This window comes from Rhododendron vialii, chromosome 10a (assembly GCF_030253575.1).
Source record: "Rhododendron vialii isolate Sample 1 chromosome 10a, ASM3025357v1".
NCBI classification, from domain to species: Eukaryota; Viridiplantae; Streptophyta; class Magnoliopsida; order Ericales; family Ericaceae; genus Rhododendron; species Rhododendron vialii.
The window spans coordinates 1,680,419-1,705,150 of NC_080566.1; the positions used below are offsets into that span (position 1 = coordinate 1,680,419).

At 39.1% G+C, this 24,732-nt stretch overlaps 3 protein-coding genes across 7 annotated transcripts; 1 reads left to right on the forward strand and 2 right to left on the reverse strand.

Moving 5' to 3' along the window:
* Positions 1–2,020: 2,020 nt before the first annotated feature.
* LOC131303414 (uncharacterized) lies at positions 2,021–15,385 on the reverse strand. 4 transcript variants are annotated; one of them, XR_009192033.1, is made up of 11 exons: positions 15,122–15,385; positions 12,213–12,302; positions 11,268–11,363; positions 5,509–5,595; positions 5,315–5,407; positions 4,422–4,496; positions 4,210–4,284; positions 4,032–4,133; positions 2,848–3,021; positions 2,531–2,645; positions 2,021–2,329 (listed from the first exon to the last, which is right to left on the reverse strand). XR_009192033.1 is itself a non-coding variant. In XM_058330264.1 (10 exons), the coding sequence occupies exons 1-10, from the start codon at positions 15,314–15,316 to the stop codon at positions 2,607–2,609; spliced, it is 1,026 nt and encodes a 341-aa protein (XP_058186247.1). In that variant the 5' UTR covers positions 15,317–15,354; the 3' UTR covers positions 2,021–2,606. The 4 variants fall into 4 exon arrangements, 2 of the variants coding, with proteins under 2 accessions (XP_058186247.1, XP_058186248.1); XR_009192032.1 differs by having other exon boundaries at positions 2,021–2,445; XM_058330264.1 differs by having other exon boundaries at positions 2,021–2,645; positions 15,122–15,354.
* A 1,620-nt stretch (positions 15,386–17,005) lies between these two features.
* On the reverse strand, positions 17,006–19,187 carry LOC131303417 (uncharacterized). Its single transcript, XM_058330270.1, has 2 exons — positions 18,749–19,187; positions 17,006–17,491 (listed from the first exon to the last, which is right to left on the reverse strand). The coding sequence occupies exons 1-2, from the start codon at positions 19,010–19,012 to the stop codon at positions 17,303–17,305; spliced, it is 453 nt and encodes a 150-aa protein (XP_058186253.1). The 5' UTR covers positions 19,013–19,187; the 3' UTR covers positions 17,006–17,302.
* A 1,092-nt stretch (positions 19,188–20,279) lies between these two features.
* LOC131303413 (heat shock 70 kDa protein, mitochondrial-like) lies at positions 20,280–24,240 on the forward strand. Of its 2 annotated transcripts, XM_058330263.1 has the most exons (6): positions 20,299–20,353; positions 21,303–21,401; positions 21,627–21,655; positions 21,802–21,880; positions 22,259–22,819; positions 22,908–24,240. In XM_058330263.1, the coding sequence occupies exons 2-6, from the start codon at positions 21,369–21,371 to the stop codon at positions 24,090–24,092; spliced, it is 1,887 nt and encodes a 628-aa protein (XP_058186246.1). In that variant the 5' UTR covers positions 20,299–20,353; positions 21,303–21,368; the 3' UTR covers positions 24,093–24,240. The 2 variants fall into 2 exon arrangements, with proteins under 2 accessions (XP_058186245.1, XP_058186246.1); XM_058330262.1 differs by lacking the exon at positions 21,303–21,401 and having other exon boundaries at positions 20,280–20,353.
* The last annotated feature ends 492 nt before the right edge of the window (positions 24,241–24,732 follow it).

Consider the following 24,732-nt stretch of genomic DNA (forward strand, 5'->3'; position numbering starts at 1 on the left):
TTATGGCACCCCTATCGCCTAATCCGGAGATCGGTCTCTACTCAGGCATTTTCTTACAAAAAGTTTGCATTTTTCTCTCATTTGATCATCTCTCTAGCCAGTTAGGGCGGGGGAACAGTTAATGGGGATTAAAACTATAACAAGTTGTGATTTATGTGGCAAAATGGTTTATGGACGACTTGATCGCAATGCTAAATATAGATTGAGAACAAGCACTGAGCAAACTGGATAACTTGAAGTACGCTGCCCTGCAGGGACGTGAGCAGATTCTGTGTCAGCATGCACTGGCCGAGCCACTGCATGCTGATAGAACATGCGCACGCCACCCCATAACTGGCGTACTCCACTTGTTTGTTTGTTCAGTCTTTGTTTTCAACTCTCTGGGCTCTGGAAAGGAACCAGCGCACACCCAGGACAAACCACGCAGTTTAATGAGACAGGGTACACATAGTTACAGACATACGAAATGGCTTCAAGCCACGAAAAGCAGCAGAATACCCCTAAAACAGTGTGGGGACAAAAAATAGGCCAAGATCACACTAAGATGCAAGGGCCAGCCACTGGATCCTCGGACAAACTGCCATACGCCACTTATGGATAGCCGTACGCCACTTTGACCTTGATCCCATGCTTGACTTTGCATCATCTGGGCTCTGGAACACGACCAGAAGGATCCCAGAGGCCCTTTGAATAATATGAAGGAGCAAGCAGTAACTACTACAGCTAAACAGTTCTAGATACAGAAAGCAGTAAACTGATTATTATCATGCAAGGGTGATTGACAGAAAGATAAAATAACATAAACGACGATCCATGATCCCCACGCCAGTTGTGCTCGAACTGCCATGACTGGCGTATGGCATGGGATAACTGGCGTGCGCCAAGGTCCATCTCACACGATTGTTGTATTTTTCCAGTCCAAGGCCAGGACTAGTATTGTTTACTAGCCTGGGCCTTACTGCTTCCCCTCAGGAGTCGAAAACAGAAAAGAACGTAAAGGTGGTATACCTTTTGGTATTGAGATTTGAAGAAGGTATTGAGCTTATGGGTTGAAGATGGAGGCTAAGAAGGTGGCTGTATGCCAGCAGGGTGTATGGAAGTGGGTTGCTTTCCTTTTTCTTTCAATGGAAGAAGAGAGATAGAGAGCTAGAAGAGAGGAGAGGAAGATCTTTTTCTTCTTAATGAGGCCAACCCCTTGCAAATGAATGCAAGGGGGGTATTTATAGAAGGGGAGTGACTGAGATCAGTTGGGACCAAGGCCTTGTTTGACTGGTTGGGGCAAGGTTGGAGCCTCCCGTGCATTAAATGCATGGGACTTGCCTTGATGGGAGGTGTAGGAGAGAGAGGGAACACCTCTGCCGAGAGTAATCATCAGGGACACTGTGGCCGACGTCAGGGTGGCACAAAAATCTCGTCCATGTGGCTGAATAAAGTTGATTTGACTGAATTTGACTGGCGTGCACCACTTATGAACTGGCGTGCGCCACTTATAACTGGGTCAACGGTTGATGACTGACACGTGGCAGCTAACTGGCGTACGCCTCCAAAATACTGGCGTAGGCCAGTTGGGTTTTGCTGGGGCTGTTTGGCTCTGGTTTGAAAGGTTTGAAATGGGTTTGAAAGAGGCTCGGGACGCTCAAAGCTCAAACGCACCAATGTCCTCTGACTGTTCTCGACTACAATCATCATCGGGAAAATAAAAGATCGACAAATAACATTATCTGGACAGTCCAGAATGGGGTGTCTACATTTCCCCATACAGCTTAATAGAATGTTTTCGAAAATAGGAAAAAATATCTTAGAGACCTGAATAATACCTTTGGTTTGATACCTTCGGTTCTGGGGAATTCTAGTTTGTTCAGAGACGAAACTTAACTGGTTCTGCATAATATTGGCACAAAGTTTAATCTTAGAGACCTGTTTAATACCTTTGGTTTGATAGATACAATTTTTAAGTAACCAAAACATCTCCCGCCCAACTCAAAACCACAAGTTTTATATAACTTGCAGACAAGCATAATTAGCAACTAGTTTTTAAGATTGAACGAGGCCTGTAACAACAATTACCGAAACACTTCAGTGCCTGGAAAAGTAAAATGATAAATTCGAACTGTTGTTCCTCAATCTCTGAATCCCCAGAATCTGGCACCCCTTCATACTGATTCTTAACACGTAGACAATATCAGAAACATCTAGCCGGTCACTAAACATGTTAGACATGTTTCAAGGTCCACACTCTCAAGCATTCTGTTCATAGCTCACTGACGCTTGTACAAACAGGGGTTCAACTCAGGCCATTTGATTTCCCGTTCTTGGAATTTCGCTTCTCCTGTAGGAACAAAAAATTAATTTTGATGGGTACTTGAATGGAGTCTTGGTGGCAAAATGAGATAAGGCTAGCCTTTTTCTTGAAGTATAGCAATATGAACATTTTATTGAGAAATCCTGCACATTGTACTTACAATTAGCAAGGACAAAGGCCAAAAATAAAAATAAAAATGCAGCAAACAACGAGAGAACGTGTATAAACCTTTGATACAGAAGCAAATCCCAGCTCACATATGGCTTTCGAGAACTTGTCAGGGTCTGCTCCTCCATTATTTGGATCAAACCTGCTCTTTACCTCTGCTATCAAGAGCCAGCCACTGAAAAGAGCCATCATCTCTCAAATTAAGAACTTGAAAAGTAAAGAAAAAGGGGGGGGGGGGGGGGGGGGGGGGGGGGGGGACCGCTTCAAATTACACTCCGCTCATATGATTTCTTCAGAAAACTGTGGGCTTCTCAAAAGTAACTTGCAAAGATGGAATAAATATCTCTTCAGGTCACTTGCTTCTTTCCTGTACTTACAGCAGTAAGAGATGCAAAAACCAACAGCAGCCCAGGCACACATCGAGTTCCAGGACCCCGATATTGCCCTCCCTCTCGGCCTTTCATTTGGGATAGCTTCTCCAGTATCCAACTCTTTGCAACTAGTGCTCTATTTTTCAGTTCAAACCGCTTCTGGGTGGTCAGGTGGCTTTCCTGCAGTATTAAGTACCTTGAGATTTGGAGAGCAAAAAGTGCCTTGAGATTTTAGTGTCTTACGCATGCACTAGCAGGTTTGAGAGTATGAGCCAGAAGTGAACTTAAAGCTTTCATTGTGAACAAAATGACAATCCTCCACATTCAACAATGGAGTTAACTAAATGAAGCAGACACCATCAGCAATAATATATTAGGTGTTATAAGAAAGGTTTTATCATAACTACGGTGTGGTGCACCTTTAGCACCTGGGGATAGTAACATGAAGCGCAGAAAAGAAAGACAACACAACTATCAAACAACCTAATTGAGAAGAAACAAGTACAAAATGCACAGAATACAAACCAAAGGAAGTAAAAAAATTTACTTACAAAACAAAATGAAAAAAAACTGCAATTAGGATGTAATGTAATTACAAACTTTTACAAATTTGAAACTCCCTCAGAGAGTCTGTTGAAAAGCATGTGAATATGTGAGAACTGTTCGAAGTTTACACTCACTCTCCAATTGTATGCAGGCTCTCAAGAAGGAGCTTCAACAAATATAAGTCTTGAGGTCCTATCATCCCAAAGAATTAGTATGGAAGAGGACGGGCGTAAACTAGATTTATCTATAGCTGCCAAATAAGAAATGACCCTCTTTAAGGATTAGATGTTCAAAACATTAGTTCAAAAGGGTTCCACGATGCCTAATAATAACATCAACAATGGTCATCATTTTTCATAGTACTAATGCAGCGAAGGGCTTATTCAGTACATATGTCTGTAGTCATTTAGAGATGTCAACTAAAGCCAAACAGCTCAGAAGTTCATAACAACTAAATCTGCAAATTAAAAAAGCAGTAAAATATCAACAAAACCTTACAATAGAACCCTTACATGTTTTCCAAATTTAAAAGCTAAACAAATGCATTCATCATTTACAATGCATCCGCAAGCAATAATGTCAGCACTAGAAGCAATGGTAGAAGGTATACCATGCACACTGAATGAAAATATGAGATACTTTACCTGCGTAATATATTCCGTTCTTAAAACTTGCGCCCGATCAAGATTTTTCTGCACCATGCTCTTATAATTCATGTGGGGAACAAAATATTTGTTTATCCACAGCTGTTCAGACATCAGAAAAAAATCATACAAAAATATAGACATCACGAAATTGAGGCAATGTTAAATTCAAAGTTACCTCCTCATAGTTCTTGGTAATATCACCAAATTCTTTAGCATATAGTTTGTTGATTGCTTCCAATACCCTATTTCCCTAGATTGACATCATTCTTATAAGAACAGGAGTATATGGATCTGTTTATACCAAAACAGATGACAGGTATAGAATTTTCTTTCGGAACATGGGTATCTTCGGCTCTGAAAAAAACAAAAAACACAGATATGTCTTACCTTAAGCCTGTTTCCAGCACTAACATCCATCACACTCAAATTATCATTCAACTCATGAAGGAGCGAAAAATGGTTCTGCCAAAAAAAAGAAAAAGAAAGAACTTTAGGTGGCATACCAATTCATTGTAGAATGAAATTTTGAAACAGCAACTTCAAAGGAGTTTATTGTGAGCAAAAATTTGAAACAGCAACTTCAAATTTGAGTATGACCCCTTAAAGAATTCTTGGCTAAGCCAAACTTTCGTAAGCCAGATTATCTTCGCTGATTTATTGTGAGCAAAATAAAGAGGCTGCTCAGCCTTCGGGAAGGGAACTCAATCTGTGTTTGTGCAACAAAAAAGAAACGTATTATTGACCCAGTGAGTATGTTTGGATGGAAATAACATAATATGACAGAATGGATGTTTGATATAGGCCTCCTTGGTAAAGTTTAGGTGTCTCAAAATTAGAAAAATAATTTCAGGTTTACCCATTCAACAGCAAATGAGATAGCCAAACTAAGGATAAGTCTCATTCTGAAAATCTACCAGGGAATCTGAACTGATTCCATAGAAAAAAAGGCAACGCCATTGCAATTGGACTGCCTTACTATATAAAATTCCAGACTATTCCCAAAGCTTGAAGGCTGCTAAAACAAGAATCTCTTTACTGGTACACCTAGTAAGGGATCATGAATTCCCTCTTGGACATCCACAAAGGGCCTTATACACTTCGGCAACTTCCATATCAAAGAGAAGGGTGGTGCAACAAGTCCATGAGATCAATTGGACAAGGCTAGATATAGAAAGTCCATGGCAAAGCAGTAAAACACACAACACAAATGAAGTGTTATAATAATTACCTCCAACAAAGCAGTAAAACACAGAACGCAAATGAAGTGTTATAATAATTACCTCCAACAAAGCCCTGAGAAAATCATCTGAGAGTTCAGGCCATCTATTCTCAGATTTAAGCCTTTGAAATATTTCCTCGAAATCGCTGTCCAACTGTACCATAAAACAATAATTACACAACCACATGTATGCGGCATAAAGCTCAAGTTTAAGAGATGATTTTAAGGACAGAAGTATCAAAAGATTGACTATGCCTTGATAAAATCACATTTGGAAAGGCTTTTTGCGTATGCATAATAGCTGTGAATATGCTTCAACTCACGTAATTCAGACGCCAAATCCTGTAAAAACGTCGTACATTTTTCATGAAAAGGAAAAACTAATGCTATAAACCCATGTCAGTCTAAGCAAATTGCCAGGTAACTGTAATTAACCGTAATTACGCCACAATATACTTTGTGAGTTCCTCATATTCATACATCTGTATAAATAAATAAATGTGTGTGTGTAGAGAGAGAGAGAGAGAGAGAGAGAGAGAGAGAGAGAGAGAGCACTTTATTTTGAATAACATACCCTTTCTCTTTGCACAAAACATAAAACCTGCTAAGTTCAATTGCACGGTCCACAAAAGGATAAAGAAAGAGCATTTACAAAAGATTAAAAAAAATTTAAAGCTTGCTCTGATTAAAGCCATCAACCATTTAGGAGCATGCAAAATTTACTGGTAAGCTGTGTTGATTCCTACCTGGCTTTTTTTTAAGAATGGTCCCCAAAGCATTTCTGAATTTTCAATTTCGTCCCCATTGTACAAAACGTGTCTATTGCATCCCCAACGTATTCAATCCTCGTTTGAATGGTCCACATGGCACACGCCGTTTAGACTTGCCGTCTAAACCAAGGGTATTATAGTCAAAACACCCATTCTCCCACGTTCCACCCACTTTCCCCTACTTTCCCATTCTCTCCACTCTCACTCCTGATGTACGAAAAACCCTAGAATGATAGGTCCCCGAAAAATCAACTCTCTGATCTTAGAATATTGTTCATCTCGAAACCCTAAGAAGAAGAATCTTGTACGATATTCAGTGCTGTGAAGATTCAGTGGCGGTAAAACCCTACGAGAACAGGTAATGTGCATTGAAGTCAATTTTTTTTCCACTTTCGACACTTTTCTCTTAGTATTATATATTCTGTGTATGAGTTGTTGCTTTCTAGGGACCCATTGTATTATATATTCTGTAAACACATGCATTGTTGATTAGTTTTTTGTTTTCTTTTGGTTCTATCTTTTATGATTTTGATTCGTTTTTTAACACATGGTTGGCTGGATATTTATTGTTTTTCCTTCATTTGACCTTTTGCAGGCCCTATGTTGTCTTTTATGTTCTTAGAAATACACCATGGTGGGGTATTTACTGCTAGGCCAAACAGAGCATATGTTGGGGGTAAAATAGATGTCATAGATGGAATTGACTCTGACCTGCTGTCTCTCATTGAATTGGAAGGTATTTCCCAGCATTTAGGGTATGGACCCCCTGTCACTTTCTATTATAGGGTTCTCGGGCTTAACTTAGATATTGGGCTGGTACATATGAAAAGCGATGCTGATGTTGTTGCTTTGGTAACATCCTTGCCTCCTACTAGAATTGCAGAACTGTATGTGGAGCACATAGGTGAGGTGAAGTTTTTGGAGAGCCAAACAGGGTCATGTAATGCAGATGACTCTGTGATTAACATCGATGATTTGTTTGTAGATGAGGCAGTGATACTTGATGAGGAAGTGGTACATGAAGAGGAATTATACTCTGATGGGTCAACAGAAGATGAGATGTACAGTGATGGATCATATTCTATGTCTAATGATGATGCATTATATGAGACATTTGTTTTTAATTATCTTGGTTGAACCTTTATGCTATGATTGTGTATTTGTGCAATTTGTGTTTGGGCTATGTTGGAAAGTTATGTTTTCAACCTTTATTTGGATGCTCCATTTTCATAGCCAGAGGCTCTGTTTTTATTTTTATTTTTATTTTTAAGTTTGCTAGTGCAATATAGCCACCCAAAAGTTAGTCCATTTCCATTCAAAAAGGTTACAGTAGAATGGGTTTGTTCAGAACTTGCATAAGAGGTGTTCATCTTCTTTTATTCTTCTTTTTGTTGTTTGGTGAGCAATGCTCTGTTTTTGGTTGTGTATATACAGGAGAGAGGAGACAAATTTTGGCGGGAGTTTTTCCCTCCAATTCTCCAGGTGCCTAACATGGCAAGACGGAAATGGGAAAGTGAGAGAATGGGTGTTTTGACTATAATGCCCCTGGTTTAGACAGCAAGTCTAAACGATGTGTGCCATGGGGACCATTTAAACGCGGGTTGAATATGTTGGGGATGCAATAGACACGTTTTGTACAATGGGGACGAAATTGAAAATCTGGAAATACTTTGGGGACCATTCTTAAAAAAAAGCCCAATTCCTACCTTGTGGTTATTATGATTCGAAATATTCTAGATGCAAACATGAGCTTGACATATTCCGTAGGGCCTTTTGTTTTTATAGAGTTCAATGGCTACCTATAAAAGCCGGGTCCAGCTACCTAAAAACTGTTATTTTAGCAATTAGGCTCTTTCAACTTAATGGAAGAGTAAGACAAAGAAATATTTGAAACTTCTTTGGCATGGATTACAGGAAGTCTAATGATCATATTTCCATCTGGTGTAATGTGGAAAGACATTTCTGGGGATTTGTGATGGCTACGCTCAGGAAAGGGTGATATGTTGTACGATTCTTGTAGTGCAACTGGAATAGTACATATACAATTATGATGATTCCTTTTTCTACTACATCTAATCCACTTCAATCTCACCCGTCATAAGTCAATTTCCAATTTCTACTTACCAGAAGTGCAATGGGATTGTGGTTTTAATTCAATTAAGCATAAAAATTAGTGATAAAATATCAAAATGGAATTGAAAGTTCAATACTTAAACATGAATCTATAAATTCATCATATCCCCTACATTAAATGTAGTCTGATAAAAGAAGCAAGTACGTAGTGGCGGCAAGATGAATACAATTATACAAGCATTTTCATATTAGTTTGGCTAATTGCCTCCGCCAACTATCAGCTTCCCCCATCACATCCGTAATCCACTAAATCAACAATTAGCATTTCTAAAGATGGTTTTTTTTTCCGGTATGAATGACGCTTAGAATAAAAGAGATTCAAAACTGAAATTGAGCCCCCCAATAGATCTACAAGGAACAAAAGAAAATCATTTACACAGACTAAGAATACTATGCAAGAGACAAATGTTGAGCTTTATAATGGGCAACTCTGTGGCTTAAAAAGGTACACCCTTTCTCTCCGGAAACACCACCTAGAACACAAATCCGTAATCCACCATCCTTGTGTGTTTGGTTTTTTCCTTTTCCTTTTTGAAATGGAAGGTAAAGGAAAAAATATTATGAAAAGTAGATGGAAATTTGTTTTCATCCTATTTTCTTTTATAATTCTGAATTCTCCCTTCCTCTCCATTAGTTTTCTATATTTTCTTCTTCATTTTCTTCTTAAACCAAACAAGAGAAAACAACTTTTCTTATCACTTTATTTTCATTTTCATTGCGAAATCAAACGAAGGAAAGTAATTAGTTTCTAAAAACAATCTTCTCTTCGTGTTTACCTCACATCCATCTTAATATTCCCATTTGAGCTATACTCATCTTGCTCACTTGACGTTTCTTGGTAGGCCAATATCCGCTCCGTGTAGCGTCGCTAGTTTTATAGCAGTTCCATACGTTTTTTCTTTCAATTTTCTAGGTATCATTTGATCACACATTACACCAATCACCTCTCCACTTGAGCCACCCAACTTGGGTCCTATGAGTTGGCATCATCAATAATCTCTCTGTCTTTGCTAATAATCAAGCTTAACTACCTAAAATGCTCACTTTTGGTGTCTCTTGATCTTGAATCTTTGCTCCTTCTACCTAATGCTTCTCTCCACGTGGTGACTCCCAAACCAAGTGGCAACTCCCCACGTGTAACAATGTGATTTGATTCAATGGATCCGAGTTGTGTTCAGCCCTTAAAAAGTTAGAAAAGAAAACAAACTCGTTTTATTTGATTTTTGCGGGGGGTGCTCACAACACCCTATCATAACCTTATTCCAAGTCTAGAAAAACCATATGAAGATCCCTCTTCAATCTATATACTTTCCTACCAATCTCCCTTTTTTTTTTTCACTTCCATAATTGACCTCCTATGCATAAAATTGTGTCTCTGACACCATTGTCACCATCCTCAAGTGATGCTCAATAACTCTTTCCCACAACTTTATTTTACGACTCATCAACTTAATGCCTCTGTAGTTGTTCCAACTTTGAATATCCCCTTTGTTCTTACGTATAGCTACCAAGGTGCTCCTCCAATCCTCCTCCATTCCTTAGACATCCACCCTAAATGACATAATTCGTCACCTCTGGGTGGCAGATCTTAAATCAGATCACAGATCTAACATTCAAGCCAAATCCATGTGGAAATCAGGGATTTATTTGTTTTGCGAGATTCCCTTACTTGAAACAATGATTTGGCTAAATGGAAAATATTAAATATCTCACGACACAAACGGTGAGGTCAGATCTTATATGATAGTTTAGTTGTACACAATAAGATACATCTGATCTGGTAGATACAATTTGTAATTCAAATGTATAGCCAATGTGGGAGGATAAGATAAGGGCTTATCCAATATTCCCCCTCAAACTAATGGTATTCGAGACATAAGCATCAGTTTGTCACGTAAAAATAGAAACTGTGTACAAAACAACTGCTGTGTTAGTATCTTGGGAGAAAATAAAGCGAACAGTCAAATCCTTGCGGGGTACCTTGTCATGAACAAAGTGAATCAATTTCTACATGTTTTGTTTGGCCCATTCGAGCATGGAAAACAGGGTTGGCTGTTTAACAGTTTAAGTGCCACCAATGTTGTCACACCGAAGACTTGAGGCTGATGGTAATGAGACACCAAGTCAAAAAGCAAGGACAGCACCCAAGACAATTCAGCACCTGTATCAGAGTAATTTATATTCGGACTTGAGGCTGACGAACATGAGATGGGATTGTTTAGAGCTAACTTGTGTGGAGCATCAAGGTTAAGAAAGAAGCCATTATCAGGCCATGGACAGTAATCCTAGAATAGTTCTCTAAACTAAGAAAGTGGAGCTGACATTACAATAATAAACCTAAATAAAATAAACATCTAATCTCCAATACATTCAACAGAAACAAAGCACAACTATCTAAGGGCTGCTTGAATTCTCCTATTATTAGGAAAAAGTAAAGACACTAGCAAGACAAGTTTTGACACTTGACTGTGAAGATTATTCTTACTGTCTTACATCTAACATAGATCACCATAAAGCATGAACAATACAACTTGTCCCACTAGAAGACCATAGACATACCACAGTCACATGTGAAGAAAAATCGTAAACTTATCATAAAAGTAGCCTCCTTGCTATGACAAGTCACTTCATTGACTATATCTACCCAAAACTAATCCGGTCGGCAAACGACCCATTAGGAGGTGATCAATGACTTAATACACAAACCTTAATGTTCCATAAGTAAAATTTTATTGCTCAAAATTAGTTGCAAAACTAACCAAAACTAAGATGAAATCACATAGTACTAAAAGGGAACTACAACAACCACATACATATCCAAGTACAAAGTCATGACCAGTAGCAAAAAGTGAGTGCTTCAGCGATGGATGATGGCATGAATGCATGATAAACTATTAGACAAGGAATTCCTAATGAAAATGAGGAACCCAATCAAAGTACTCACATGTTATAGTAGGAAAACATTTTTACCTACCTTTTGTTCAACATATGGGCAAATATCTCTGATAAATATTTCACATCAAAACAAATGAAGACTAAATGGCCAGTTGAATTTAGACATCCTTCGAACAAAAGACTTTCATAAAGAACAGAGAGATGACAGAAGCGTACAAAGTTATGACCATGGACTTCACTTCCCATAGGATAAGAAAAACCTTTCCATTCCGGTAGAACATCTTGGAACATTTCATTCATAGGGGCAGCATGCTGCAACAATTAATTTCCTTGGAATAAAAATCAAACGTATAGTTTTGCCAAAATCATCACACCAATATCTTAAAGTTTATATAAAGAAACTTACACCAAAAAAGAAATTGAAGATTATATTGGTGTTATACTACCATTTTTCTTTTTTCTTTTCTTTTTCCACAGTCATTTTTCATTTATTTTCCTTTTCCATGTTCATCTATTTGTATTACATCATACCACAGTTTTTCTTTTCTTTTACTTCCATATCATTTATTTCCCCCGTTACAACAAAGAAAACAGCATCTCAAAAAACATCATCACACATGATCAAAAAGTGTAGAGGATGACAATAAATTTTGTTAGTGATGGGAAGATACTGATTGATAAAGTAGAGGCAAAGGCAACTCTGGACGGACGGACAGAAGCCGATGAGAGAAGTTAGCTAGAAGAGTTTTCTGCCAACTGAAAAGTTAAGTCACTCGATGTTGATGTTAAATTGTTAATGACTGTGGTTGGCAAGACATCGTTTGATACAATACATAAAGGGAAAGTAGGTAGGAGACACCAAAGTAGATGAAAGAGGTTAGTGCCTAAATTTGGATACTACTGATGTCAGTGGAGTTAGCAACTGCAGTTTCAATAATTGAAGTACAAGCTGGGGTCATGATATCCATCAGAAACACAGCTGAATCTCGCATTTTGGCCAGCAATGGCCACGCATGCGGTATTTTGTATTAAATTACGTAGCCAATGATGTGCTATTGAAAGATTAATTACAAACTGAGTCACTCTCTTGACCACGAAAGCATGTCAAAGTTTTGCTATGCTATAAAATGGTTTCCTTTCTTCTTGAATTTATGCATATACCCGTTTGTGACGAGAAGACCTCAAGCTAGCAATAAAATAATAAGTCTCAAGTGTGCGTAGCTCGATATTAGCATACCATCCGAATGGAACCTGCAGAGATTAATATCACTCATCAAACTCTACATGTCAGAAGCATAGATATACAAATATATGTATAATGATGTATCAATGTTTTCCTAATTCACCAACTAGGCACATCGTTATAATTTTAGTTAAGGAAATTATAGGGTATTACATGGCTTGTAGGAGTAATCCCCTACTCAGCCTACATCATGTCGTCACCAGACAATGAACAACTTTATGAAGTATGGATGTAAGTGGATGAGGGACTGCAGGAGGAAGAGCAAAAGCAGCTGGCATATATCATCATAGTACTATGCCGCAACAAGAAGTACTTAAGTTCTAACCCATATTTTACATTCTGAACCCTCCTTCAACGTTCAACCTAATCGTAAGGGTTTGGGGGCCACTAATAGGGTAAGGCCAGGTATGGAGGTGGAAAAACCGAACCACATAACGTTGGGGGAGGGAAAGATTATTCCTTGCCTGCTCCAAAATTCCGACCCCAGTTGATTGGGCCATAAGGCTCGATTCGGTTTGGCTTGAGTATTTATTACTTAATATACTTTCATGATTAGTAAACTATATTAGAGGTCTTTCGATGTCCTCAACAACATTATGCAAGAATTAATAGATATGATGACTTTTTGTGTTTCGGAGGGATGTTGCATGAATCTAGAATTTTTCTCAACAGAGCTATAGACGTCGGGGTTAGGCGATGACGGTGCTATTTTTCGGTTGCGAGGTGACGGGAAAGATGGGGTATGGCGGTTGAGGTCGATGGCCGGCGGTGGTTGTGGTTAGGGCTGCAAACGAGCCGAGCCAAACTTTGTTGAGCTCGAGCTCGGCTCGTTTCCTAAATGAGCCAAAAATTTGAGCTCGAGCAACGAGCTGAGCCCTTAACAAGTTGAGCTTATTCATTATTAAACAAGCCTCTATAATTGAGTCGAGCCTTCCTTAACGAGCAAAGCTTTGGTTGACTCTGCTCTGCTCTGCTCGTTTACTAAACGAGCCAAAAACTCGAGCTCGTGAGCTGCTCGGTTAATTTGCAGCCCTCGTTGTGGTTGTGTGTGGTTGTAAAGTAGTCATGTGTGCTTGGAGATTTCCATTGCCGCCTCACCGCGACGGGGGCGGTGGCAAAGGTAATGGAAATTTAATGGTGTATCCATTTGTTTATGTGGGTATGAGAAATTAAGGGCGTATGAATATATAATTTCCTCTTTCTCAAATGTAAATATTTTGATGAAGTTTCGAAAATAACCCCACATTTGACGGTAAACACAGACGAAGTTATTCTCATGGACCATTTAAACGTGCATTGTAAACATTAGGGATACAATAGACGCAATTTGTATATTGGGAACCAAATTGACAACTAATACTCTGGGGACCATTGGTAAAAATAAGTCAATGAAGTTATCTAAGCCCTGTATAGGATGGGAGATTACCTCAACTGTCAAGGAAATCTATCATGGAAAATAACTTTTTTGAATGGAACTATCTCCATTGTCAAGCTTCAGTCATGTAGTATGTGATGGTAGATTAAACTTCAACCGTCAAGGAAATGAAAGTAGTAGCAACGCTATAAAGACTCACAATTAGGCCTTTTTAAGCAATTAGGAGAAAATGTAGGGAAACGACACTGGACATCATATTCTACATTCTGCTTTTCTTTCACTGGATAGAGTCCATAACACCTCAAGAGTTAGCAGCTTTGCCGTACTTCAAAGGCGCATCTCAAAAGACTCAAAAGACTGAAAGAGATAAGCTCTTTGTGACCATCTATTGGAAGCATCAAATAAGGAAGCCTTTAGTGCACCATGGAATCAAGACAGAGACGCCAGACAGATAGTTTAGGCATGTTGATCAGGGGAGGCCCAAATTTTTATATGAAGCCTGAGGTTGTCCATGGAACCTTCCACGGGTAGACGATAGGATGTTTCTTATCCTGTACTGAAAATCCATGTATATTTCCAAATAATTGGAATTTGACATTTTTTTAATGTACTAAAACTGCGTGGTTTGACATTTCAATTATGCTACCGACTGCCCACAGTTGCCGCTAAAACTGTGTTTTGTTTTTGTCCTTTTATTGCCTTTTTGACAGCTCATTGGGCTATTATTATTAGCATTTTCCTTGACATTTTAATGGCCAAAAGGGAAAGTGAAACTTAGGCAAGATATGGGCTGCAAATAAACCGAGCCGTTCGTGAACTGTTCGAGGCTCACCTAGATAACGGCTCGTTCAAGTTCGATTCGGGTACTAAATGAACAGAACCTGAGCCTCAATTTTAGGCTCGTTAAATAAATGAACGGAACCTGAGCCTCAATTTTAGGCTTGTTAAATAAATGAGCCAAACCTGAACCTGACAGCTCGTGAACCTCGAGTATATACATATCTCATGAGAATATCACATAGAACCTCGAATATGTATGTATAAACTTTTATAAGGTACATAATCAGAATTTTGTAAATCGTACATGTATAAACTTTTAAAATTAGTATATACTTAAAATATTAATGTGATTTATAAATTTATAGGTATAAACTTACTTATGCACAAAATAAAAAAATTATTTGCAGTTCTAGATCTATACGAGACCATTAAGTATCTGATATTTTTTACGAGTCTTAACGACTCGTGAACAAATTTGAATTCGAGTCAAACTTAGGCAAGCTTGGCTCGAGCTCGGCTCATCAAATTTCCATCTAGCTCGAGCTCAACTTCATTTAAAAACTTAACGAACGAACCTGAACATTCTAAAGCTCGGCTCATTTACCGCCCTGGGCAAGATAGAACCAAATCATCACATCATCAAACAGAAAATAAATAAAAAAATAAAAATACCTCGTTTTCAGTGGTAGCAGACAGGACCAGAGAGGAGAAGTTGTCCATAAGTGAATGACGAAATTTGGCATAATCTTCAAGAGATTCCTCAGTTCTCAAGTAATTACGAACTGAATTCCAATTGATCGATCTTGATCCCATTTCCTGAACAAACCACACTGCCCCAGTTGGGCAGTCTGGGCTGAGCCTACCCATTCGTCCCAAAGACCTTTTTTTCCTGCAACCAGAAACGCTTTCTTGGATTAGGTGTTCCAAAGGGGGGCAGGGCCGGCTCCCCTGAGGTTTCAACTCAAGACACTATTACCCTTGAGGTACTGGAAATTACATCCCGTCCTCTAGGTTTAGAGTTATTGTACAACTGCCCCCCTCCCTCCGCTAATCAAGAGTCAACTCAACCAATGGAAAATAGTTATGGAACCATAGGCGCCTCCACGTGCTATTTTAGGTGGGCAATTTATAACACCCTAATTATTATTTTTTATCTTGGAATATACATGTGGTAATTACTATTTCAGGTTTTCATTTGAACACTCGGTGTTATACTATGAAATGCCCATCAATCTAGGCAATATATCAGTTCAAAACAAGGTGTGTTTTTTTTTATTTTATTCAAAGCATTGGAAATGTAAAGAGATAATGGAAAACAAGAAGAACGCTGGGTTTGAAAATGCATAGAGCAATATCAAGTGTTGTATTGGTTTGGCGAAGGCCCGTTTTCCATCTTTCTTTCTTTCTGCCTTGCCTTTTATACTTGCAAAACATTATATTTTGGTCAGAGCTGCTGCTGCTGCTGCTTCTTCTTCTTCTTTTTCTTTACCAGAATGGGTCAAAACTTGAAGGCCTGTACAAGTATGTATGACTAATTTAATTAAATACACATAATACAGAACTGAACAGACTCTAATTTGTTCGTATCTAAACTTTAAGTAAGCACAATATGGGCTTGATAGCGCAAAGATTATGGAGGCTCCCCAGAATGTGCAAGTTTTGCTGTTAAAAGACGCTGAAGGCATAGGAGGGTGTTTTCATTTTGTTTCTTCTTAGGACTTGGGCCATCCAACGCTCGCTAAACACAAGTGATTTAACAGCGCTTTCGCTCCAGCAGCTTGAGTACTTAGTTAAGGCCCCAGCCCTTAGCCCGGTTCTTCTCTGGCTCCACCAGCAGCCTTTATCAGCTGCTATGGTTCCCTTCCCGCAATCCGAATCTCTATCTCTTTGCACCAGCTGCCTATTCTTTCTTTTACACCATTGTCTATTACAGCTGCTTCTATAGCAGCGAGTTCTTTCCTTTGCAGTCTTCCTGCCAATGTTGGGATTAGCAACTATCCATAGCTTCCTAAAAAGCGAAGGGATCATCCATATCACCTCCTTCATCCTGTGCCTCCTCTCCTGAAGATAAACCCCATAGTAGCCGCTCAGATCTCCTAACAGGAAGATGCTGTGCAGGTAGTACTAGTGCACGTGTGGGTCCATAATCTGCATGCAGAATGGGGTTCTGGGTCTGGGTAGCTTAATACATTGTTAACTGCACTTTTTCAATAACTGTTACCATAACAAACCTGATGGATAGAAAAGAAATGTTCTCGACCAATAAAGCACCAAAACCATGTTTATCTCCTCCGTGTAATAAAGTAGGTTTGTGAATTGTCAAAGCTCAACACTAGAACAATGCTTTCGGACAAAATCACCCTACCCACAAGGGCAAAGGAATACCCAGTAGAATCTCAATTCACATTTCCAAATCAATACAGACACCTTGTGGTACAGTGTACACAATACTTCCAAATATGGGATTGTGCAAAACCCATCAAGATAACAAGAAGTTTCATCATAGGAACAGCTCAAAGAGCACCTAAGACTTCAATCTCCAATTACTACAACATGTAATGGAAAAAGTCACATGTCATCCATAATAATGGTCCCGTCAAGGAGAACAAAAGTATTTATAAACATATATTACGAAAGATCTTTACCAAGACACTATCCTAACAAAACTACAACCCATATCAACCACCCTAAGTTAGCTACAAAACAAAAGGATCAGCTTAAATTAGCACAAGTGCAGGTTTTGTCCAAAAGATCGATAATAGCATGTGCACAAAAATAAGTCAAACTACACTAGAGGTTTTTACCCAACAACTGAGTCCAACCAGGAGTACTGAAGTTCGCTAAGCACCCAGCTCAGTTTACATTTTCCTTTCCATTACCAACCAACACCCAACCAGCTGAGCTTGATGCAACGCCCAATCCAAAAGCCCATATCTGATTCCCCTTTTTAACAAGGATATTCTTCCCTTTTGTGAGCATCTGCTCCTTGAACTGAAGCAACGGATGCTTTCCATAATAGTACTGGAAGTACCGATCAGGACACTGCAATGAAACATTAATAAAAGGTATCAATAAGCCACAAAATTGCTAATTTAAACAGTCAACAGCCACATACATTACTCTATATCAGATTGGAAGTATGAGAAACAGTGGTGGAATAACCACATATGAATCACTCAATTTGGAAAACTAGATTAAAAGTAAAGAAAGGATTAGCTAGGAGATAAAACGAAGAGAAAAGAAAGGAGAGTATTATCTGTCATTCTAGTTCGTATAATTTAGGATAGACAAGTAAAAGAGTTAACTTTTGCCACCTATTCATCGAAGAACCAAATTCGAAAAATCGGTGTTGTGAACTGTTGAAGGGTGGTTCTGTAAAGGTTGGGATGCAATGGAAGAAGGGAGTGTTTTTTAAATTTTGGTCGGTGAGGAAGAAAGATGGGTGGAAGCCAGAGTTGGCAATGAGTGTGGCCAAGTAAGAACATGTTGGTTGTCGGTGGTGAAGAGAGAGAGAAGGAAAAAAAAGGTGGATCATAGAACCACTATAGCAATGGATGAGCTCCCATTTCGCCCTTGATTCCGTCATCAGTCTTACGGACCGGACAATAGTAGCAAAATGTAGGTGTCCCATTTTGGTGTCCCAGGCTTCCCAGCAGCTCTTTTTCCTAATTATCACAGACTTTCCCATTGGTTGTCGCCTTTTATCCAAATTACAAAATGCTGAGATACTCCACTTTTTCCTAAATATCACAGAGTTTCCCTTTTCCCTTAATATTGTAAACATAGTGCAGCCCAATGTCGACTTTGGTCATCGACCAGGCCATAGTCGTATCGAACCATTGCAGGAGAAGGTTGAAGCAAGGCTTTAGGAAAGGATAAGGAGAGAGATAGAGAGAAATGGGATCTGATAACAATATAACATAAATCAAGCCCTCGTCTAGTTAATCTTGACACATAATTGAACTTGAAGAATATTGCCCAAGAGCCAGTAGATAATGCGAATATAGGTAAAATATTTTTGCATGCATCTTTCAATTCAATGACAATATTGGTATTTTTCTTCACTTACAGAAAAATATTACTCCAATTGGCAGAATAAATAGTAAAGGTATTGGGCCTACCTTAGGTTTGTGAACCTGTCTACACACCTCATCTAAGTCGCTGGTGGATTAGTATACATGGAAATAACGGAGGAACAAATAGAGATACTATTAAGAGAGAAACAATGTGAACTATTGAAAGAAAAAAGTGCGGTATTTCGGGGAGAGAGAGAGAGAGAGAAGGGTAGTTGTCTTTTACCCTTGTATAGACGAGCCGAACGACTTGATTTTCCACTCCAACGCGAGTTTCTCGGCAGAAATCTTCATAGGCTTGACGGGCCTCGGGAGTGTGCAAGTGCTTCTTCATCAATTCCCAGTCGACTCCTTCGTCCAACTGTGAACGGCACTTGAGCCGCACTTTCTGATCTCGCCGCCGGAGTTCCGCGGCGTCCCACGGTTTCATCCTTTCCCTGACTGAGTTGGGTACTCTCTTTATCCGCAAGATCGTCTTCAGGGCTTCCATGCCTCTCTCTCTCTCACTCTCACAGACTCGCTCTCCGCGTCCTGGATGCGGAAGGGGATGAGCGCGGGAGGGGGACCGTTATCCCGCGTATGGCGCGAGGATGACTTTACCCTAGAATTATTTAGCAGGGCTGCATTGCATGCGGATAAAACTGTCCCCCACTTGAATTTTTTACCATATTGTCCTTGCCCATTGCCGGCCCTGTAAACGAGCCGAACCAAGCTTTGTCAAGTTTGAGCTCCGTTTATTTGCTAAACGAGATGAGCCTAGCCGAGCTTGCAAACTTCTCAGTTCGTTTATCAGGCCCTCTCTGTGATGGGCTATTTGGAATGGTGACGCAAGAACAATTGTGACAATATGACAAGGGCATGATCAGGATACACACGCAAAAAAAAAAGTCTTCGTGTAAAACCTTAACAACGATGAGAAAGCATTGCATAGGTCTCAAAAGTTTCAGTTCAAGATAATTTATAAAGTCCAAAGTGATTAAATTGGAACAAAATAAATTCATAATAGTCCACAATCTCGCTTTTCCCTCTTTCTGTCACACATATAGAAGTGTGAAACATTTAGTCGGCCCTTAGCATTTTCTTGGGGGTTCGACCTCTACCCATTGCCGGCCCTAACTCTGCGATGGGCTATTTGAATTTTGACATGCTCTTAAAGTTTGTGCGTGAATTTATGCTTATTTTCTGTTCTTTTTTTGAATTGCTTGTTGATCTGTATTTCTGCATAAATTGTACTAGTATGCTATGAGATCCAGCATTTGTATTTTTACTTGAACTTGTGCCGGCTCTTGTGCTGCTGACTCTTTATCTACGTTTGGGCCAAAAAACAGCTTAAATAAGCTAACAATGCTTCATTTTGGTGCTTTTAGCAAAAATTATTTTACTACAATCTGGTACAACAAACATTGGGTTTGCATTATACACAGTCGTTCATTGCAAAGAAGTTCAGTAAATTTTCTGCACTGTTGGTAGTTGGTTGTGTATCTGCAAATCGGTTGTTCATTTGCATTTTATTTTCATGCGTGATATCTTTTGCGATATATGGCTTCATTTGGGTAGTTGCGTTCCTATGCTTTTCTCAGACACAGTGAGCCAGCCAGCATGTTTTTTGGATAAGTCCTTAGCGAACATGTGCAGGATAGTTATTGTCATATACGAACAGTAGAAACTATGCTATTTTTGTAAGATTTCTGTCATCGTGCTCTTTGTTTTAGTTTGTCTTGACGTACTCTCTCTCTCTCTCTCTCTCTCTCTACTTGGCAGTCTACAACGTACATAGCCTGATCTCCCGTTGAAGATGCTTGCTTGTGGATCAGTACGCACCTGGGCTCAGGTTAGCAACTCTTTTAGCAATTCCATGATTAGGTTGTTAGGTTGTGTGTATTTTCATGTCAGATATATGCCCTCTTATGCTGGTGCTTTATCTCTGCCAACTTTGCAAAAGTTTGTGTTTAAATACTTGATCGAGAAGAGTATTGTCCTATAGACTATAAATGGCTTACTGGGAGCCTATACAATTTGTCTGAACTTATTCAGGTCATTATAAGTGATTAGTTTGAAAGAGAATTTTTTTTTCCTCATTTGAGAGGAGATCATTTACATCATACGTGAAGTACAGAGTACAAACCCAGGACACTACATCAGTTGTGAGAGGCTACGAGACAACCAAGCCTAACAACTCAACCAATACAAGAAATAAGCACATTATAGGGTAGAAACAAAGAAAGAAAAGAAAAACCCTCTAAGGGAAGAGCACCAGCACACAGATGGAGAGATTCAAACTTTTGACCTCCTACTGAGATGCAAGAGTCCTGGCCAATTGAGAATTGTTTGACTGCTGCAGTTTTCTTATGCATGCTATGTGCTTCAAAACATGTGAGTTGAGAATAAAAGTTTTTGTTAACAGGAGATTAGTGACTTTAAGATACAGATGCCTATGAAGCACATGTACAAGTATGAAATGATACTGAAATGGCGATGCGAGAACAATTGTAACAGTATGACAAGGAATTGAGTACAGACTTCGACTCAATACCTCCAAGTGTGCCTTTGCGGTTGGTTCGGGAAAATTCTTGGGCTCCTACTCAGTTATGGGAGGAAGAAAAAATGAGATTTTATTTTGAGTTTTGGTTATAAACATGATTGATTACTATCATTAGCTTTTATGGTGTAAGTTACTAAACTAGAATCTGTTACAGATTTAGGAAAAAGAGTTCCATGAGTCTTTGTTCAGTGACCTGAATGATACCCTGTTGTATTATCAGTTAGGTTTACCTTTGTAGGATGTTGGCCCATGCAATAGTTGAGAGAAAGCTTTGTTATTCTTGGTGTATTAAGGGAATTGTGAAATGGTTCTGCTCCAAAAGATTGGGGCCATCTTGGTGGGTGTTAAGTAGATGGGTTTGAACTTCTTTGATTCTTGGCGTGGACTGTGGACGTGTGTGTTTCATTTCCGTACTAAATTATCATATTTCGCGCTCTATCTGTTTCGACTCTTGGTGGGTGTGTATGTGTGCACACACGCCAGTGTATCTTATTTTCTCTTACCCAGCATTCGGCTCCGTGTTAATTGAGCATACTAATATGAGATAACTTTCCATGGTCAGCGGTGCATGTATGCTGTTAGAGCCTTTAGGTAAATTCTTCAACTTAAATATACGTGTGAAATTTGTCATCAACAGTTTCCTTTCCTTTTAGAATTCTTTTCTAGACGATTTTGGTTTACAGGCTTATATTTTGTGTTTTATCCTTCTCAAATTTTTTTTCCTTTGTTTCCTCTAGTAATATACAGCATGGAGATGAAATTGTTGGAATTGATTTTGGTACTGCCAACTCGCGTTTGGCTTTTATGGAGGCACAGGTTGGTTTGCCAGCTCTAATCTGTAACTTCTGCACCTTTCCACATATGATTATTTTGTGTCTTGTATTTGATGTTGCTTTAATTATGATTAACAAAACTCATTTACCTTTTCTTTCAAAAAAAAAACAACAACGAAAACTATGTAATATTTCCAATCAACTCCGGAAGTACCATGATTTGTACTAGGTGGTTATTATTTTTACTGTCATAAATTTTCTTTACTTAAATGAACCCAAGTGCTTAATTTGTGGATGACCAGATTGGTTTGTTCGTTGGGGTATAGCTCCATGGCATTATCTGCTAAAGGTCATTGCTCAAGTGTGTTATCAATCATCTTAACAGTTGTTTTTAATTGGTAATGAAACTTGTTACCCTTAGGTTCCAACGCTGCTTGAGACTGAAAGTGGACAAGCTGTTCCATCTTTTGTTGCAATTGATTCTAAGAAGAAAATATTGGTCGGTCAAGTTGCAAGATATCATGCCATAGCAAACCCTGCAGATGGTTTATATAATATGAAGAGTTTGTTGAGGAGGAATTTTCATCACCCAGAAATACAAGAGTTGAAGTCCAAGGTTCCCTTCAAGATTATTGAGGGGCCTGATGGCGAAGCTTGGGTTGAAGCATGTAATGAAAAATTTTCGCCAACCAGAGTTTGTGCATTTATCATTGAAAAGATGAAGAGGTTGGCTGAGTCATATTGCATGCGAACTATCTCAAAAGCTGTAATCGCTGCTCCAGTTTACTTCAATGATGATCAAAAGAAGGAATTACAGTTGGCTGCAAAATCTGCGGGGCTGGATGTTCTTGGGATTATTGATGAGCCAATTGCTGCTGCTCTCTCCTGCAAGAACATAGATGTTGGTACTTTTGCTATTTTCTGTCTCGGTGCTAGAACTTTCAATATCTCAATCGTTGAGATCTCTGATGGAGGTGTCCAGGTACATTGTTTAAATACGTTATATTATTCTCTTGCTGTTTATTTTGCCAAAGATGTACTGATCATTTCCCAATTATCTTTTGTACAAGGTTAAAGCTAAGGAGTTCGATACTTCCTTAGGAGGTGAAGATTTTGACATAGTTGTAGCGGAGTACTTGGTCGAAGAAATTAGGAAGGTTCATTCTGTTGACATCTCTGGAGATCAAATTGCAATGATGAGGCTGAAGGATGCTGCAGAGAGGGCCAAGTTGGAACTCTCCTCATCTGATCAGGCTCAGGTAAATATACCTTACCTCGCTGGATCTGAACACGGCTTGGTACACGTAGATATCACTCTGGCGCAGTCAAAGTTTGAGGAACTAGTGGAGCCCCTGATCGAAAGAATTAAAGGACTTTGCAAGAGATGCTTGGAAGCCGCACACGTAACGGAGCAAAGCATTGATGAGGTGATTCTAGCAGGGGGGATGGCGAACGTTCACCGAGTGCAGCAGGTGATTCAAGAGATATTTCTGAAGTCTCCTAGCATGCAAGTAAAACCGGATGAAGCCGTGGCTATTGGTGCTTTGTTACATTGTGCTCTCATAGTTGAAGATCGGAAGAAACTTTTGCCTCACTTGATTCCACTGTCCCTTGGGATTGAGACTGTGGGGGGAGGATTTACAAGGATTATTTGCAGGGATAGTGTGATCCCATGTAAGGGAAGCTGTGACATCTCCACATCACGTGACAATAAGGATAGAGTTTCTATACGGATTTTACAAGGTGAGCACATGTTAGCTTCAAGGAATAAGCTTCTTGGGCGGCTTGAATTGACTGGCATTCCACGAGCACCACGAGGTGGGGTTTCGATTACATTGGAATTTTGTGCTGACAGAAATGGTGTTCTCACTGTCTTTGCCAAAAGTAAGGATGTAGACATAGAGTGGTCAGCACAATTTGATTACATGGATCATATTGGTGAGAGAGATATCCGGATGGCGGCTAAAAAGGCAATATTGTTTGGCCGCCGGGATATTGAGAAGCTTGCCTTGATGCGGGTCAGAAGCATTGCTGAGTTCAAACTCCATAGGATTGAGAAGCTGTTGAAGAGTTGGAGAAATGAAATGCCGGAGAGTCATTTGCCCAATTACGAAAGCAAGTTCGCCGACCACAAAGCTATAATGGGCGTTGAAGACATTGTTTTGTTAAAAGACATGATTGCTTCGGCTTCGGCGTCGGAGCAGGTTCTACTCACCTGGCATGATTATGATAGTGAGTATTATGATAGTGAGTAGCTTATTTGGGTTTATTGTTATGTTAGATGGGTTTTGGTATTGTTGTTATGCTAGACTTCTCTAATCTTTGTTGAAGTTATCGTAGGATGGTGTATTGGTTATACTTATATTATTTATGGTAGTTATAAGATTTTACTCTGATTGGGCACACTTTCTATCTTGGTCATGACTATAATTTAGCACATTCTGATTTACGTCGGGTATGTCCGATGAGGCACATATGAGAAAATGAAATTTTTCATGGGAAATGAATTTCACACTTTTCTTTTATCCAATGACAATCTTTTTTTTTTTTTGTCTTTTATTCATGTGAAATTATTGGACTACCGTTTCCTCCTGAGTCACTTTTTCTATATGAAGGGCAAGTTTGTGATTTCACTTGAATGAAAACGAAAAAGAGAGTACCAATGGACAAAAGGGGAATGTTAAAATCATTTGCCTTTTTCATTAGGGAAAATGTGGAAAATGTGAATTATGTTGGTGACAATGAATTTGATGTTGACTATGAGTGTTTTTTAATTACTTACTACTTATTTTTATTTTTTATGCTTGTGACTACGATCTTAACGATGATGATTAAGCCTTGTCTGATGAAAATGTGGATGAGGAAGTGGAGGGCAAATGGCACTAATAACGAGAG